A 20277-nucleotide genomic window follows, 5' to 3' on the forward strand; every position below is an offset into this window, starting at 1 on the left:
GCAAAATAATTTCTTTTTCCATTAAATACAAATTTACGCGAATCGAATCGCGTGCTAGCGAAGTGAAAAACCCCCGCGTAATGTACAATTTTGTTTGTTAATATCCTCCATTATAACATAATTTTCAGAAAAATTCACACAAAATATAAAAAACGAATAAATAATATCAGTTGGTCTTGGCATGTTTTTTGCGAGACTTTTTAACGTCAATCCCACCCTTCTCGCGAAAAATATTTACTCTTTTACTCGCGATTAAATAATTTTCGAATCGTTATTCATATTTTCACGAAAAAAAAAACTCGTGAACGGGGCGTTACGTCGTTAAAATGCAAATTAACATAATTAATTAATCAATAAAAAAAATACACAAAACGTAAAAATAATAATTATGATGTTACTTAGGTATGTCAGTGAACATTTTTATGGATGTTTATTATTACGACATTAAAAGGATTATCATGATTATTTGTCAAACGTGACTTTGAGTGGATGATGTCGCGACGCGGTTCAGCTTAGCTTAACGCAGATGAACGATGACAAGCCTACAGAAGCGAATTAATATTTTAACCTAATTAAGAGAGAAAGGAAAGCTTTTACGATTAATTAATGAGTTTGTTCACTCAGTTTCGTCATTAATTTTCTTGCGCAAAGACACATGTTTCAACCATTAAATCATTTTATTTTTCCCATTAGATATCCTTTAAATCATCTTTTTTTGTAGATTTTTTTTTACGGAGAAGAAGACCAAAAGGAAACTAAGACATCGTCTCTAATCGATTTTAAATTGCCATCCATTTAAACTGTCCACATTAATTTATTTTATTTTATCTAACAGAAAATGGCAGACTTGGAAAAATGGAAAATTAAGAAAGATAAGACCCAAGAATTAAATCGGATAAAATTGAATTGGACAATAAACTACGGAGCTCAATTATTCATTTGATGTGTTGGACATAATACGAGAAAACCTACGCACCAAATATTCTATTGAATCACGTTCATTGGTTTTCCCGATAGAGGTATCTAAATACGCAAGTAAAATATTCATGATATAACATTTACTTATGCAATGTAATTCATGAATATTTGTCTTGGAGATTGTTTGACATCGGTCTAGATATCTTCGAGGTACTGTCGGGCAAACAAGAAATTACAAGGAAAAAGTTAATGAAATTATATTTGACAAACAATTTAATCATAAGTACATGAGGAATGTGTTACTTATGTATCAACAGTGATGAGATCTTGATATCTTGACAGAGGGTTTCGTCAAAGATTTTTTACTTAAATTGCTTTAAAATAAACGAAAATGAGTAAACTTAACTTCAATGACACAAAAATGTGTTTGAAGAATTTTAACAAGAAATATCTTATAACGAAATAAGAACGTGAGATGAAATAAATGAAAAAAATATTTGGAAAACAGTCGAAAAATACACGATAGAAACCCATATTAGAAAAATTATTTATCAGAAGTTACATTTTGTGGCTGTCAATGAAGAATTTTTGAATCAAATTCATTCAGAAAGTGAAAAATCTTTAGTATAAAAAAATTTTTAGTATATGGCATTTACATATAAGAGACTTATATTCAACATTAGGATACATATCAGCTGAAAAAACTTCACGAAGAGTGAAATCCTTGAAATCGACAAAAGTTCTTCTAACAAAATAATTCAATAAACATCTCCAAAACTTACCAAAGTACACTCCAAAAGTCAGTCAGCACTTACTGAATTACAAAACAAATGTTGTTTTTCTGCCAAAATTCCACGAAAACAGCTCAAAACTGTATTACCAAAATCCTTCTGTTTAACGTCGCTTCAAGCTATCCACAAAATTGCTTTCAGTAGCAACTGATCCCTAAATTCGCATCTAAAAAAACAATAAAAGGTGTCATACAACACATTATCTCACACATTCCTGACAACAATTACCAAAGTCACTACGATACTTTACATGACAAGAAACAAGCTTCTTCCACGTTGAATGTTTCCCTCGTTCATCCTAAAAACAAACAAAAAAAAATTAACGACCCAATAAAAGTTTCCATTCATCGTCTTCTCACATTTAGTACAACATTTGAAACTTAATTTCGCTCACGAGAACATTACACATATTCTTCACTTCTCACGAAACGATTACTTGTTATTTATTGTTATATAACATCAACGAGCCGCGTCACTTACAAGCCAACGAACAGAACAACATATCGGTTTCACATATATATTGTGCCAATGTGCCAGTCTCAAGCTGAAATCGGTTGACGTGCGCTACCAACCAGACTTCCATTGTTGTTGTTTTTGGTTTTGTGTTGTTTAAAGTAGCCTGTATTGGGAGAGGCACCTGAAACGTACATGAATGCCTTACAAAAAACAATGATAAATGTTCGGCTTACTAAAAAATAGTTTTGTATGTACTCCGTTTTTTTGCGAGGCGGTTTCGTGCCCTGTCGTTAATATATGTAAATATACTTGAACCTATTTATTTTTATTATTTGTTTGCTTTTTGCTAGAATATGTCGTCGTTCAAATGCCATATACACGACTAAATCGATATATTTTTATCTAAAAAAAAAATTCTATAAATATAAAAGCTGCTATTAAATCGTCCTAAAGAGAAGGATAAACGACTAATCTACTCTCTTTGATGATGATACATATTGAATGGAAATTTAGTTTATAAATAAATAAAGTTGGGGCAAAAATAGCCACACAGGTATTTATTTTTGGCTTGACAGTAGATTAAGATTGAAAATCCTATCGAGACATATGCTGTTGGCTAACATGGTATTTATTGACGTCATTCGGAGCAAAAATTTACTCGCTCTCGCATTTATGTCCCGGTAAAGTTATTTATGATTCCAGGATATTGCATGAAGTTATTTAATGTGTGTCGCTGCTGCCCGTTCTATTGTCGTCGTGCCATTTGCGGTCGATTGTTTATGATACATACTTGGGGAGAGGTAATAAAGTATTTTAGGTATTTATGAGATCGCGCAAAAATTATGTGAAATAATGGAGAATATGGAGCAGCATTTAGAAGTAGAACATCTGTGAATTATGGAGTTAAAAGACACTATTAGTGGTTTGAAGGAAGGGAAATTGTGCAAAAATTTACGTCTTGTACTATTTGCAAGAACTTTTACCGGATAAACATTGAATTTCAAGTTAATCGAAGAACATACATGACTTAATAGATATTAATAAGAAAGTTACTATAGTTACAAATTATTTTATCCGAACTCTCAAATTAAATAGTTTGAAGAGTTCAAGTTAATCATATCAACTCGAAATTCGATAAGGCATATAAAAAATATTTAACTAAAAAATTATTCATAAAATTAACAAAGTTACTAATTTTAGTTACAAAATTTTAAAAAAAAACTACTTAAATTTTTACAAAAAGCAATTCTTTTATTTTTGCATTCTTATTAAAGTTGCTCATTTAAAATGAAAAACCTGCTTATAAGGCTACATTAAAAATCCGTATTTCTTGAATTTCAAGATGTAATTGATAAATTGAAGCACTTCACGTCAGCTCGAGGATTTTCTTATCACGATGAAATTTCACATGAACAAGTGAACTCGATCTGTTAAATTCAGTTCAAATAAAAAAAGTGAGATTTAACAAATATCGAATCAATATTAAAATTTTTAAGTGAAATTTAAAATTTACTTAAAATAAATTTACTTTGTTAAAAAGTCAGGAATATTTCAACTTCCAAAGTATTTCGATAATTCTTTCGTTGAAACCAAAAATTAGATTTTTGAATATAAATTTAAAAATTTTCAATCTTTTTAAACTTTTAATCGTAGATTTTTTTTTTGTTTTTTAAAAAAGATTTAAAATTCTTACATTTGTTACTTTCCTGTTAACTTTTTGTTGAAAAATCCTTTCAACACTAAAACTCTCAAATTATAAAAAAAGCCTGTCAGCTCATTTCAACGCCTGCCACACAAATGTTCTATTCCATATTTCACTAAAACTCGGCAGTAATATTCAACAAGCAAGTACATCACTCATCGTCATCACACTAAACTGCAACACTGACTAAATCAAATAAATGTCACTCGAATGATTTCCCAGCAATTTTTATTTTTTGCTCTGAAAATAATTTAACCAATCTTCGTTTCTCTCTGGTCTGAAGATTGATATTTAAATTTATGAATCTGCATTATTCATTTTGATTTTGTAGTAATTTTTTTCCTGTTTCTAACCACTTCCTCTATGCAACAAACTGAATGATTTTCATTGTGAATGTTTGAACAAAAATAGAAGAAAAAAATTTCCGAGCATTTTGTGTGTTTTTCATCCTCTGCTGTGTTGCAAAACTGGTTGATATAAAATATGAATGATGATTTATTTTTCATTTCCCTTCGTTTTTTTCTTCCTTTTCACTAACAACTTCTCTTGATTTTTTTTTGCAGCTCTCAGTGGGTATCGAGCACGGGATATTCGAAGCATACAACGTCGATTTCGAGTTGCAGTTTGCTCATCAGCTCAAATACATTGTTGGCATGTGTCGGTAAGTATAATTTTTCATAAAACTTCACATGAACAAATTTTTTATCAATTGATTTTTTTAGAGTTATTCAAAAACCCCAAAAATCAAAAAGTCGCAATTTTGAATTTATCGCGCCGAAAGCCGTGAATCGCAGCAATTCCACGTCGGATACACAATCAAATCAAATTGCCGAGATATATGGACCGGAAAATGGGATGGTCTACCTTTTGAAGAATCCACGCGATCCATTGTTGCACATTCACTTGTTCGAGAGTGAGTCTGTCGAGGAGGTAAGTTGAATTTTTTTTATGGATTTTTTATGTTTGTGAATGACATTCAGGGATGAGTCGATATAATAACACAAAAAAAAACTGATAAGGAGCAACAAAAGTTTTTTTTCACATTGAAATGGGCATTTAAAATGTTTGAATTGATGGAATTTACTTTTGTTCCGTTGTTATCTATGCGAGGCGTGAGAAGAAAAAGTTTTTCGACGATATTGAAAAAGTTTGAAAGGCAATTGAATGAAAGTCGTTTAGCGATCAATTAGACTTTGAGAGCGAAATTTATCGTGATATCACATTTTTAAGTCCTTGAAAGTTGATAAAACACTAAGAATTTAGTTTTTTTTTAGATATTACAACTTTGACATAATTTATATATTTTTTACCTCATTTTCTCTGTTTTTGGTTCAAAACGTTACTTGATTACGGCTCGACAGCATAAGACAGACATTTTCGCAAAAACTCTTGAGAATTTCTTCAATTTTAGTTTTTCATTACTTTTTCCTTCCCATTCGTTGCTTCATTTCAAAGCAAATTTATTTATTTTCTGCGTTTATCTGTCATTCCCAGAACAGCAACTTTCGTACTTTTTTTTCTTTAAAAAAAAATCCTTGAATACAGGTGCGCTTCTTCAGCAATCAAATAAATATTTCGCCTTGTTAAATAATTGATTAACTGCGAAGACGGAGATAAACCGACGGAGCAGTTACACGAGCAGAAAAAAAGTTTTGCGCGAGAAATATGAGATGTAATAAAATTAAATAATAATTCGGTTTGTTCCTACATGAAAAAAAAAATATAAAAGTAGACAAAAAGATGAAATATGTAATATAAAGACAAGAGAGTTAAATGATTGCCTAAAGTGTATTTGTCTTCGTCTTCTTGTGTTTCATGATATTTGTGCAAAAACACCTCTTTCTTCTCTTTGAGTGTACTAAGAGTCGAAATAAGTCGCTAAGAACTGTGAAGATAAATAAAAAAGATGAATTTGATACGTTGTGAGAAGTTTGTGTTTCGCATTAATTTATGAAGCTTAAAAAATTAACGAGAAAAATTTTCATTAATTTTTGAGGTTAGTTTTTTGAACCAAAATTAAAATAAAAGTCTTTAAGGAAATCAATTTTTAAGTAAAAACAAATATTTAGATATTTAAAATTTTTTTTTGTGATTTTTAAGTTTGTTTTAAATTTAACCTTGAAATGACCTTTGAAGTATAAGATCATTTTTCATTTAATTTTTTACTTCCAATTTTCTTATTTTCTTCTTTAAACATTATTTGACTCGCTTTTGACATTAATTTAAATTTATTGAGGTTAGTTTAATTTCAATTTTGTTCATAAGATATAATGAGATCCATTTTGGCGGGAAAATTGAAAATGCCCCAGTTGACATTTTGACTTACAATTTTATGCTCATTGGGGCTTCAGATCTTGAATTTGATCCGAATATGATCAAAAAATGTTTAAAAATTATCAAAAATCTTAATATTTTATTTTTTTAACAAAATTTTTCATTTTAAGTTTCCTTTTAAATTTTTAGTTTCTGAAAATTTTGTTAAAAATTTAAAATAATTTGGCGCGAAAAATTAAAAGTTGTAATTTTGACTTACAATTTTTTTTTTCAAAAAATATTTCAATTCAATAACACAAACTTTTCACAAAATATCATGATCAAATACAACAAAAACCCATTTCATGCGTCGCAAACTTTGTCTTTCTCAACAAAAAAAAAACAAATAAAAAGGAGAGTCAGCTATGATTGATCGTCCCATAAAAGTAAATTGTTGGTAATTTGAGTTGAATGGCACAATTTTTAAGCTCTTTCATGAACTTTTTGTACCTAATGTTTCAATAAATGACGGGATAACGACCGTACCTTTAGAACTTTTACTTCGTATACCTAACCCTTGCTCGCAAATTGTTTTCTCAACACGAAAAACTCCACTATCTGATGATCTTTTTTCGTCTTCAGGCATTTTTTTTGTTGTATCTTATCAAATTTCCTTCGGCTCTTTTCTTTTGACACTCGCCTCTTTTCCTCCTTCGCAAGTAGTTTAAAGGAAGAAAAAAAAAAGATAATATATTTTCATCAACGAAACACAAAAGAAATTCCTTTCAAGATTTATATCTAGCACGTGAACAAATAATCGTATTAAGGACTTCTTTCGACATGACACGAAAAAAAAATGGAAAACGAGTAATGTGCCCCAGTTCCGAACGCTCATCCATGAAAAATGTTACTTTTTATGAATAAAATAAATAAATGTTAAAAACCAGACGTCTCCATCGTCGAGTTTTTTTACGTCTCTTTCGTTTATCCTGAAGATATTGTAATTTAATGCGACAAATGTGTCGGCAATTTTCGTCATTCTGGCTCGTGACGTTATTGGATTTGCTCGGAGATGGATTTGAATGTTCAATAAAAGTCACCTGGTTTGAAAAAAAAATAATATAAAAATTACGTGCGATGATTTCCATTTCGGCATCCCTTTTTATTGAACATGAAATATTATATCGTTGCTTAAGGGGACAGAAAATTTTCTTCCTTTTTTTATTTTTTTTCGATTTTCATAGAAAATTTACATAAAAATGGACAAAAATTATACAAATTTGTACAACAATAAAATAAAAATCGCAAATATTTAAATTTATAATGACACTGGTCAGTCATCAAGTTACCATAAAAAAGTAAAGAAAGGAGCGCCTCAAATGTGTGGAAAATATTTTTTTGCGCAAATATTTTCAAATATTTACATTAAAAGTTATATTTAACGCAGCGTCTAATTCCAGTAATTACGAGAATAATTAATTTCCATGCAACTTTTTCATTTAGATTCATGTAACGTTTCAAGTTCTAAACAAGACAATGCAAAAAATAACAAAAAACTAAAATAAAAGAGTAAATAAACATGCAATCTCGTTAAGTACTGAACTGAGATTATATTTAAACAAATTAAATATTGTCACATACAGAGATTTTTTTGTTATCCAAAGCATTGTTCTGTTCAAACACTTGTGTGACAAGACGTGTGATTGAGTGAGTGGTTGGAAGAAAGGGGATTGAAAATCGAGGGGAGATTAAGATATCGATTTTTCGGAGATTCGGGAAGTTTGACTGTTTAAATTTCAAAAAAAAAAAATTAAAATTTCAAAAACAAAAATGTTTTACATGATTTTGGAACTCAATAATTAAATTAATTTATTATTTTAATAAATAGCTAATTTAAATTATTTTTATTTATTTTTTTTGAAAATAATTTAATTTTTTTATTTTATTTATTTTTTTTTATATAATTTAATTTTTTTAAAATTAGTTTAGGCGAATAAATTTACTATATCCATTTTTTTTCTCCCCCCCCCCTCGGATTTAGTCGAAAAAATTCAGGGGGAAAAGTTTATTCGCCTTAATAAATATTTTTTACCTTTTTTATTGGTTTTTAAAAGTATTAATATTCAATAAAACAGTTTAAAAACATTTTAACCTTTTACCAAATTTTTATAAAAAAAATAATTTCAATAATTTTATAATGAATTTTTTGAAATTTCAAAATTATAAAAAAAATTTTGAGTATGAATTTTACTACTTTTTTTTTTAAAAATTATTCTAAACTTTATTAATTTTTCTAAAAATTCTTGATGAATAAACTGCTCTTTAAAAAAATTTTTTGAATAAATTTTAAAATAATTTTAAATAATTTTTGATATTTTTACAAGGCGTGTTACTTAAATTTAATTAATATTAAATTATTTAAGATTTTTTTCTATTTTTAATTATTTATTCATTTTTAAATAATTAAAAAAATATTTTAAAATTTATTTTTTTTTTATTTAAAATAATTATTTTTAAATAATAAAAAAATAATATTAAATAAATAATTGAATTCGAAAATTTTTTAAACAAATGCTCAAAAACCCGATTTTGAAAAATTCCCTTAATTTGCAATCTCTCATATCATCCCAGCTTTCCGAGCAAAAAAATCTCTGACAAATGGATATTAATAACTCATAAATTCTGCATTGCATTCCAACTGTCGTCTCTTCAAACAAATAATTACAAAGTTCTACATTGTCACGATAAAAGCCGCTTTAACAAGCATTTAATAACAAATTAATACTAAATAAATTGCCGGATCATTCTGCCATCACGTGCTCTCTAAATCACGTTTTTACTCGATTTTTTGCTCAAAAAAATTTCTCAAAAAAAAAAAATTTTATCAGACTCTCCAACAGTTTTTTTTCTCGTACAGCTGTTCCGAAACAATTTATTTTCTCACACAAAAACAAACATTGACCGACGTCATTTTCACCAACTCGTAAATTAAATTGAGTGACGATACGAATTTCTTCTCATTCATTAGCACACATCGTTGACACTCTCAGACAATCTCGCAACTCAACTCGCAACACACAAACACAAGATTGAACAGACAAGTGAAAAATTATTGCTTCAGTTGAAAAAGTGCCGTCAAGTCGTCGTCGTTGAAACGCTTTGTTCAGTCGTTTGTTCGTCGCGTCAATTGTGACAAAATTAACACGAAAAGGGAAAATTTTATTACGAGCAAATGTTCATCAATTGAATCAATAAAAAAAATAATTATCGTGCCATTTATCCAGATAAATATCACTAATAAGTCGTAAAACGCAAAAAAAAAGAAATTTTTTTCACATGTATTTTTATGACAGCACACAAAAAAAAGATAATTTGCAGCGTTGTCATTGTAAAAGTGCAACACAAGAAAAAAAAGTAAATAATTCAATGAATGTCGTACGAGACGTAATTGCCGTATAATAAAAGTGGTCAAGTACATAAAAATAGTCTAAACAAAAAAAAAGTCTTCGGTGCATCAAGTGTGTTTGTAGCGAAAGTCATTTATTTATAAAAATAATAAAAAAATGAAATAAAAAAAATATTGTTATAAAAATTCTCTCGGAGAGAAAAATAAGAGAAAAAAAATTGAAATTAATTAAGTAGAAAATAAAAATAAAATTGCTGGAACAACAACAAAGCCATTTAAAAAATAATTTATTTAAAAAAATCTCCGTTTAATGGATTTTAATTGTGCTTAATTCTGTGTTAAATTTCATCCATTTGTTTTCATCGGTTGCTGTGTCACAACACAAACATAAAAATAAATATTGGAATAAACAAAGAAATAAAAATCCAGAAAATAATTGTGAAAAAAAATGTTTTTTTCAAAAATGAGAAATCCCAAATTTTATTACAAAACATTTTGATAAAAAACAGGTGATTATTATTTTTTGTGTGTGGTTATCGTTACCGTGTTGTTATTGTTAAATGCTGATGTATTTATTTTTAAAGTAAAAAAAAATCAGAACGAACGAATTTGTTTAATTTTATAGAATAAAAATAGAGTGCAACGTTAGAAACTTGGGTTCAACTATAATTAACCTAATTTTCTCAAGAACTTTTAGTTTCTTTAAAATGTAAATTTATACATGTGAGCATGAAATGCAATTGGCGGCATAGCGACTAGTCATATAGAAGGGGTGTTCAGACAGGATTTTATGAAATTTTTGGTAAAATATGGAAAATTCATATGATTTTTTATTATTAGTTGTGAAAATATTTTTTTCCCTTATTTTTTTTAAATAAATTATTTAATATTTATAAATTTTTTAAATAAATTATTTAATATTTATTAATAATTTTTTTAAATTTTTAATATTAATTAAATAAATAAATTAAAAATTATTTTAAATAATTTTTTTTATATTTAAATTATTAAAAAAAAATAATTTATTTAATTTAATTAATTATTTTAATTAAAAAAATAATTTTATTTAAAATATTTTTTAAATTATTTAAATATTTTTAATAAAAAATATTTTTAAAAATTTTTTAAATAAATAAAATTTTTAAATTTTAAATTATTTTTTAAAATTATAAAAAATTATAATTTCTATAAAAAAAATTTTTTTTTTAAATAAAAAAATAATTAAAATTTTAAATTTACTATTTTTTATTAAAAATTAATTGAGAATTAAATTAAAATTAAATTAATTGATCAAAAATTGAATTGAATAAAAAAATCTCTAAAAAACTTTTATTATTTATTAATTAATTAATTTTATTTCTTTTTTTTATTAATTTTAAAAGAAAAATAATATTTAAATAATTTCTATTTATTTAATAATTAATTAAAAATAATTTCAAATTAAAAATATTAAAATAATTATTTTTATTAAAAATTATTAAAAATTTAATTTAAATCAAAAATAAATATAATATTTTAGTTAAATAAAAAAAAACTTTAAAAAATTTAATTAATTTCAGGAAAATTAATTTTCTCCGGCTTAAGACTTAATTTAAAATTAAAATTTAATACAAAATTTAAAAAATTAAAAAAACTGATAAAAATTAAAAAAAAAAATTCATTTAAACCCTTTTTTAATTTATTTAAAAATATTCTTCAATGATTTTTTATTTGCGAGATTTTTCACAATTTATTGTCAAATTAAACGTTTCTTTAAACATAATTCATTCAAGTACTAAACTTTAAGAGTTTATGAGCCCTCACATCGTTTTCATTCACGCTCACGAAATGATTTATGATCCGTGCTTGAACATTTTTTTACGATTTTCGTCACGTGTTTGCTAAAAGCTCAAGAAATTTTACAACAAACTTCAGTTCAAGGATAATTTTCATGTAAATTTTCCTTTTTACGTGCGGTTTTTTTATGCTTTTTTCAGTCATTACCCTTAAATAATTTTTTTCATCAGTCATCTCGAGTTTTTTAGCTTGCATTTGATTTTCAATATCAACCTTTGAAAAACCTCGCCAACATCCTTCTATCAATTAATTGCTTCAATTCAATTCAATTTCATCCGATTTGTTTCTAATTTTAGAAATTTTAAGAAGAGAAAATGAATTAAAATTTATCTTTGTCTTTCATTTATTAAATTTTATCTAAACACCTGTCCATTAAATTCATCCACGACGAACGAAAAAAAAATTATTCTTTCTCCGAAATTCGTCAATCATTCACTTGTTGAGTGACCAGTTGTTCACTTTTTTTCGTTTGAAATGAAGCAAATCAATTAAGACAAATTTAGATTTTTATTTTAAAATATCATTGACTTGCTTTTTTTCTCTTGGCATGAACGTACACTCGCTCACATGTGAGAATGAAATATTTTTACTTTGTTGGTTTGGCGTCACTCAGACTAGTTCAGTCATTTTTTTTTTATTTTAAAAAGATAAAGAAAAAAAAATTGTAAAAAATGGATTTTTTGCGTTTTGGCAAGATTTGAAATGAACAGTTGTTGGCCAAAAATCTACCGTTTCTCGAAAGCTAATGTTGGGATATTGAACCAATATTGAACAGCTCAGAGTGATGTTTGATTTGCAAAAAAAAAGGCGTGACATGCCAAAAACATTTCCATATCCTGTCTAGAGGATTTGCAGAGTTTCATGTACGAGCACGTAATGTTTTCCTGTTTGTATTTTGTTTATTTTCCGTTCTATCGGATTCTGGAGAAATTTGAAAAAATGTGGTATTTTATACGTTTTGATGTCCTTTAATAATTTTTCCTATAAAAAATAATTAATTTTTAATTAAATTAAATTACATTTTTATTAATTAAATTAAATTTTAATAAAAATAAAATGTAAGAATATTTTAAAAATAAAAAAAAATAATTTAGTCAAAATTTAAATATATAGAAATTTAATTTAGAGACATTGAATGAATATTTATTTAAATATTAAATTAATTTATTCACAAAAAATTAAAAATAAAAATAAATTATTTTAATAAAAAATCAAGACAATACATCAATATGATTTATTTATTAATTTTTTATTGAAATAATTTAATTTTATTAATTTTTTTGTAAAAAATTAAATTTTAATAAATATTTCAATGTCTTCAAAATATTTGTCTATTTTTTTTATTTTTAATTAAATTTAATTTTTTTATATATATTTCAAAAAAATTTTTTTTTTTCAAAATTTTGTATTAAAAAAAAATTTAATTTAAAAAATTAAAAAAAAAATTATTTTTTTAAAAATTTAAAAAATTAAAAATTATTTTTTTTAAAATTATTTTTTTTTTAATTATGAATTAATTTAAAATAATTTTTTTTAAATTTATCAAAAATTAAATTAAATTATTAAAATAAAATTTAAAAATTTTTCAAACAAAAAAAATATTCTGAGTAGAAAAATTTTTTAATTTTTTTTTAAACTTTTAATTTCCTCTGAGATTATATGAACTAAAAATACGCTCAAATATTCAAATTCAAGACGACTCTCCAACATTTTTATCTCTTCTGATGTGTTTTCAATATGTATTTATATAAAAAGCAAAACATATTGATGTGTATGTGACATTCTAATAAAAAACACACACATCAAAAACACTGAAAAATTCATATCAAAGCTTATCTGATGTTTTTTTTTGCTCCAAAAAGCATTTTGATTGTTTATTCATTGATTGTTTTTGCATCGTTTTTGTTCCTGAACCTATTTTCGACCCTCATTCATGTCATTTCCATTAAATTTCGCATGTCTATCAGGTCACGACATCCGCCGCTGATTGATTTTCACATCGAAACAGTTTGATGTCTCATAGATTTTCACACAACTAAGGGCCATGGTCACATTCATTTAATAATAATAACCGCACTAATAAGATTAAAATTGCATAACAATCGCAATAAAATGCAATTAATATTTCCACACACTTCACTTCTTGTCGATTTTGATTGCGAATAAATTTGTTCTCGGATGTGTGGGAAGAGCAATTTAATCGATAAATTGCATTTTATTGCGTTTTTTCCATGAAAATCCTGGAATTGAACACCCCTCTGTAGTCGCTCCGTGTTGCCAATATTGAAAAAAAAATGTCAACTCGTGCAGTTTATTACAAAAATAGCAACAAAAAACGAATCCAGATTGAAGTTAATTAATACCTCGGCAAAGTCAATTCAAATTTTAATTAAAACTAAATTGGATGAAAGTCAAGCCGATATATTCCAAAGCAACATTTTGTTAGTGTAATTCCGACAATAGAAAGGCAAACATTTGTTTTCATTTTCGAACTTCAACTGAAACAAAAATAAAAACAGAAAAAGGATCGAAAATGTACACAATGTGCGATCCAAAGTTCCTTGTGACGTCCTACAGTGATGCCTCGTCATTGGAAACTCGTAAAAGTGTATGTATTTTCCCGTAGTTAGAAGTAGAGTAGAGAAATATTTATTCCATTTAAATTTGGGTCATTTGCATGAACGATGGGCAATATTTTGGTTGTCACACTGCTGCTTTAATTAGCTACGTGTTATTTCGCTGGTTTTGAGCTGGACAGAAAAAATATGGAATGAAGTAATTGGAAAACTTCATTCAGAGCACGTTTCAGTGATTCACAAAAACGGAGGAGGAAATGAGAGCTACTGAGTGATGGATGAACGATGAAATTAGTGTTCTGGAAATTTTGTTAATTTTTTCGTGGAAATTTGAGGAAAACTCGAGGAAAAATTTGGGAAATTTGAGAAAATTCATTGAGTTTCCCGGAAAATTTTTCAAAAATAAATTAATATAGTTCTAAAAATTTTCTAAGTTGTTAAAAATTTTAATTTTGAGAAATTTTTACCAAAAAAAAAAAAATATTAAGAAAATTTCGGAAAATTCAGAAAAAACCTTTAAGTTTTCCGAATTTTTTTTTAATTAAAAAAAAATTATTAATTTTAATCAAAAGAAAATTTTATTATTTATGATAAAAAGAAAATGCTTCGAAATTTTTTGGAGAATTTCGGAAAATGTAAGGAAATTCATTGAGTTTTCCGGAAAATTTTTCAAAAAAAATTAAGATGGTTCTAAAAATTTTGTAAGGTTACAAACGAAAGTTGTTAAAAACTTTAATTTTGAGAAATTTTTACCAAAAATATTAAGAAAATTTCGAAAAATTCAGGAAAAATCTTCAAGTTTCCCGAAAAAAAAATTTTACTAATTTAAATAAAAATTAAAAAAAATAGATTTCCAAGAAAATTTCGAAAAATTAATGGAAAGTCTCCAATTTTTACGGAAAAAGCTTTAAAAGAAAATTTCAGAAAAATTGTGAAAAACCTCAAAATTTTCCGGAAAATTTCATGGTAAATTTTTTTTTTCAAATAATTTGTTCTAAATCTCTTAAAAATCAATATTTGACCCATTTTTCCTCGAGAAAATCGACTAAAAAGGGATAAATTTTCATTTCCATTCCAATGACTGTTGCCAACCAAAAATATTTCCGAGCGGTTAGACAAGAGACGATTTCCATCAATTGTTTCTCAAATGCCATCAAGCACTTCCGTCACATTCATCTTTTATCTCCATTTAATTTTAACGTAATTTTTGTTCATCGCAAAACGACAATAAGAAACACTTGAAGCTTCAATGATAATTAAAAATTGTTTAGTTGTCTGATTTATTGTTATTCATATCATTAACTTAACTTTTGCTTGACTTGACTAGGCTTCGTAACACTTTTAGGAATGCTCAACTTTTCTCATTAAAAGTCGGTTAAGCGGATAAATTTTCTTTTTTTTCTTCATTGAAGCAAAATAAAAATTATTTTTCAAGCGGTTGCAAAGCCATGACTGCCGCAATTCCCTTCTTCGAGTCGATCGTGTTGAATTTTCGCGAAGAGGCACTTGTGGTTCTCGTCATGGGACCAACTTCCTCCTGAATTCCTGTGGGAAAAGGTGCAGCAAAGGTCTTCAGGGAAAATTGTTTGCTTACCTAAACGTTTCTTGATTAGCTTGAAAACTCGTCCTTTGCAGATGAAAACGAGGAAAACGAAAACTCCAAGAAAAGCGTTGAACGCATCCGTCAAATGCCATAAAACGAAGTAATGCTTTTTGTAGTCGAGCGCTGAAATTACTTCGAGAATCCATGACACGCCCATTACTGTGAAGAGTTTTAAGTTCATGGCAACTCTAAAATTTTTAAAAAAAATTAAAAATTTTTAACGGATTTTTTTTTAAATTGACAGATGTCAAAATTTCTCATTGAAATGTCAATTTTTGATGAATTTTTCAAATTTTTTGACTAAAAATGTAATGAAAAAAACTAAAAATCACAAAAAATTGAAATTTTTTGAAAAAATTCTTTGAAAAATTGACATTTTAATAAAAATTTTGACATCTGTCAAAAAATCATTTAAAGTCACTAACATGGCTCGATCGACTTTAAAAAGTCTCCTCCTTTTTTCCCGAATACTTGATTTTTGCACTCTCATAATTTCACGCTTCACTTTGTTGCAATGTATCGCCGTAAGAACGAAAAAAATTGAGTTGATGGCGATCATGATGCCCAATGGCGTGATAAAATACAAAACAAACGACGTGCTGTCCCTCACAGGATCAAACCAACATTTATCTTCGGCGAAAGTCGGTCTCCATTTATAAGGGAGCAAATTTGTGTTTCGAGCTGCGTAGAGAATTGTCACCAAAGTACCCGAAACAATCTTGGCGTAAATGAAATAAAAGCAAAATCGCTTGGAATTTCTCGTGGCTCCTTTTCTAAAAAAAAATAAAAAGATAAAAATTTAAAAAAAAATATTAAAAATTAAATTTAATTAGTTAATTAAAATAAAAAAAAATAAATTGTAAATTAATTAAATTAATTAATTAGTTAAAATAATTTTTATTTTAAAATAATAAATTTAATTTAATTTTTAAAATATTTTTTTTTTATTTTTATTTGAATTTAATTTAATAAATAATAAAAATTAAATAAAATTAAAAGAATGAATTTAAAAAAAAATAAATCGATTTAAATTGAGATTTAATAAGTTTGAAATTAGTTAAATTGAATTTTTTAAATAATTTTTTTTTTTAAATAATTATTTGAATTTAATTAATTAATTATTAAAAACTAAATAAAATTGAATTATTTTAACAAATAAATAAAATAAATCGATTTAAATTAAAATTAAAAATTAATTTTGATTAAAATTATTAAAAATTTTTTGTTAAAACTTACACAATCGTTAACCAAATATCGAAACACAAAATATTGCTCCAAACAAATCCACAAATAAATGTAAAGTAAAGAGTATATCCTACAAAAAAAGCATAATTAAATAAAAATTCATCAAAAAATTTAAATTCTACCAAAAATCCTGCAACGCAACGAAAACGTGTCACTATGACTGTAGATAAAGGTCGTTGTCAAAAGTATCAAATAAGCGATGAGGAAACACGCGTTATAGCACATGACAATTTTCCCATGCAAATTTCCATGGAGCTGCAATCAAAAAAGCATCATTCATTAGTTCTCTCTTCGCAACGCGACACAAAAAAAAACAGATGTTTGACCTACCTGCTTGAAACACAAGTAAACCACAATTGTCATTGCAAATCCGATGGCAGACAAAACGAATCCAACGACGTAAAAGTAGTTGATTGAAGGAGGTTCCAACGCACAAACGAACGTCATTAGAGTGCTATTCACCATTTCGCGACAATAATTGTCGTTTTTGAACGGGGTCTCGGTAGAATTCAAGTACAAATTGCCGCTTGTGTGCTCGAAGTAATGCGCGTCTTCGGGGAAATCGGGATCAAGTGGGTATCTGTGACATGATTGCGTTTGAAGGATGCCGTGAACTGAGGATAAAAAAGTAGATAAATAAATTTTAATTTTTTTTTCGGATTTTTTATGATTCTGTGAATTGAAAAAAAAAATATTTTGATGGAATAAAAAAAATAATTTAATTTTTTTAAAATAATTATAAAATTATTTTTTTTAATAAATATTTAAAAAAATAATAAAAATAAAATCAAAAAATTAATTATTTTGAATTTGACAAAATATTTAAAAAAAAAAATAAATTATGAAATTTTGTACAAAAGTACAAGGAGTACAAAAATGTGAAATTCAATATTTTTTCAATATAAAATATTTTTTTTTTAATTTTTAATTTATTTGTTAGGTAAATAATATTAATTAAATTTATTATTAAAAAATAATTTATCAAAACTTTAGAAAAAAAAATTAAAATTCATAGCTGTCAAATTTTTTAATAAAAAAAATTTTTCAAATTTTTTTCGATTTTTTTTTTGTCACAATTTTTCTATATTAGAAATGAAATTCTATTGGTTAATTTATTAAACTTTAAAAAAAATATAAAATATTTATTAAAGAAACATTTTCTTTTTTTGTCTCCTTTTTTATTTAAAAATTTTAAATTAATTATAAAAAAAAATTTAATGATTTTTTTTTTAATTTTAATTTTTTTAAAAAAATTATGAAATATTTATTAAGAAAAAATTTTGTCTCATTTTAAATTTTAAAAAATTTGATTGAATTAGCAAAAGGCAATTTACGAATTTCAAACTGTCAAATTTCTTTTTTTTCAGTTTTTTCACAGTATTCCTCAAAAGAGACTTCAAAACAATTTTTAATTTTTTTTATTTGCTTTAAAAATATATCATGAACAGGTGTACTTCGTTGCTTTTTGTTCCCACATTTTAGACATATCTACCAACACGTGAATTTTTCATAAAAAAACAAACGTTAGCAAAATTATAAATAAACAATTAATGAAACGAGGTTTACATTTGGCATGAATGGGAAGCAAAATTTGAATCCCCATCCACATTTGTTGACAATTTACTCATTAAAAAAGTTACAAACTTACCGTTCACATCAACTTTTTGAATTGCTTGTTCCGTCGCCAACCAATTTTCGACGCTGTGAAAGTCGGTTTTGATGCTTCCTTGAAATGGAACGCAAATCGAACTGCCATTTGCTCGAATAATCATATCTCCAAATTTGCAGCATTTCCGAACGCAAGGCACAAAATAACAAATTTTCGGCGAATGACAAGAATGGGTGATCCAATGAAGATTTCCTTCGTCATCAGAAGCGAGATCCAGACAAAAATCCGTGGAATAATCGAATTTTGTGATATTTATTGGGTGACTTTTTTCGAGTACAACTTCGTTAATGGGACACAAATTAAAACTCGAGTTCGAGATGAAATTTGAACCGATTCGTGATAAATTTTCACTGATAATTTCCTTTGAAATATTACTCGAAACACAAATTTTCTCCTTTGAATCGTAAATTTTATCAAAGGGACAACATTTTCTCATTGTCCGATACGTGCGATGACTAATAACACCGAAAATTTTTCCATTATTTCGACTTTCCGCACAAAAAACTTCCACGGGACGTCCCTTCAAGACATCCAAGCACTTGAAATTCGCTTCGAAATTTTTTCCACAATCGGGAATTCCGTAAATTTCCTCACTTTCAAGGTTGAAAAAGTCAATTTTCGCCTCATTTTGTGTCAATTTCCCGCAAAAATAGTTATTTCCCGTTCGATCATGCAGCAATTCGTAGTTCGGATGACAACATCTTCTAATTTGAGATAAATTTTTATCGCGAACTTGAAAATTATTCGCCGTCGACGACGACGATGTTTGCGAGCTTGATACCAATAAAAATATTTGGTATGTAAGCAAATGGAAAAGCAAACAAACGTTCGGCGAAATAATCGATGGCGACGATTTAAAGGTTCGCATATTGTGTGTGAAGATTTTAAATAATTATTATTTGGATAAACTGGAGAGAAAAATTTCTGGAGGTGTGAATCGTTCGCGGTTTAGACAAAGACTGAACGACGCAGAATTGCGTTCGAAGATGCTCCGCGCTTGTAAAAAAAATTATTTGTAACAATTATTTTAATGAATGAAATTCATGGTTAACTGAAATTACCGACGAACTGAATGTCGGATTGATTGTTTATCGATTTAAATGGAGCAATGAGAAAATAAATATTTTTTTCAATTACTTTAAAATTAAAATTTACTTTAAATTAAGAAAAATCTTTTAAATTATTGTTTAAAAAAATAATATTTAATTAAAATAAAAATAGATAAGAACTTAAATTTTATTTAAATTTGAAAAAAAAAATAATTTTAAAATTTTTAACGGTTATTTTTTGAATTGACATCTTGACATGTACAAATTTTAGTTGAAATTGACATTTTACCAAGCAAAGAAATAGTTCCAATGTTGAATTTTTTCCTGATTTTCAAGTTCTTTTTAATTTTTTTAAGGTTAAAATTTTTTTGAATCAGCCATAAGGCGATTTTCAAATTTTTTAGCTGTCATTTTTTTAAAACAACTCTGTAAAGATCTTGTAATTTCATAATATATCTCAGTATTTGAAATAAAATCTGACCCGATGAACAATTTTTTGACTTAGCATGTACTTTTATTTGTAAAAAGTTAATTATAGAATTTAAACGGTCATTTTTTAAATTGACATTTGTAAAATTTTAATATTTTAAATTATTTAAAAAAAAAATAAGAGAAATTTTTTTTTAACAATTTTATTTAGAACAAAATGTGAAGTTATTTAAAAATTCTTAAAAGTAAAACTTTACTTGAATTAGCGAAAAAGCGATTTACAAATTTTAACTGTCATTTTTTGAACTGACATTTACAAAATTTTTATTTCAAAATGTAAAAAT

At 26.3% G+C, this 20277-nt stretch overlaps 2 protein-coding genes across 4 annotated transcripts in view; one reads left to right on the forward strand and one right to left on the reverse strand.

Moving 5' to 3' along the window:
- Positions 1-20277, forward strand: part of LOC134827017 (TBC1 domain family member 4) — a 44378-nt gene that overhangs the window by 1853 nt on the left and 22248 nt on the right. For 2 of the 3 annotated variants that reach the window (XM_063839546.1, XM_063839553.1), the window contains exons 2-3: positions 4431-4528; positions 4590-4797. In XM_063839546.1, the coding sequence (XP_063695616.1) occupies positions 4431-4528; positions 4590-4797 (306 nt within the window). Of the gene's footprint in view, positions 1-4430; positions 4529-4589; positions 4798-13862; positions 13971-20277 lie in introns of those variants that run through there. The other variant, XM_063839561.1, reaches the window with a different exon arrangement.
- Positions 15095-19323, reverse strand: LOC134828108 (probable G-protein coupled receptor Mth-like 3). Its single transcript, XM_063841074.1, has 7 exons — positions 18435-19323; positions 17117-17400; positions 16909-17041; positions 16778-16856; positions 15967-16314; positions 15533-15729; positions 15095-15483 (listed from the first exon to the last, which is right to left on the reverse strand). Exons 1-7 carry the CDS (start codon positions 19321-19323, stop codon positions 15362-15364), a joined length of 2052 nt encoding a protein of 683 aa, XP_063697144.1. The 3' UTR covers positions 15095-15361.

The sequence above is a fragment of the Culicoides brevitarsis genome, chromosome 1 (genome assembly GCF_036172545.1).
Source record: "Culicoides brevitarsis isolate CSIRO-B50_1 chromosome 1, AGI_CSIRO_Cbre_v1, whole genome shotgun sequence".
NCBI classification, from domain to species: Eukaryota; Metazoa; Arthropoda; class Insecta; order Diptera; family Ceratopogonidae; genus Culicoides; species Culicoides brevitarsis.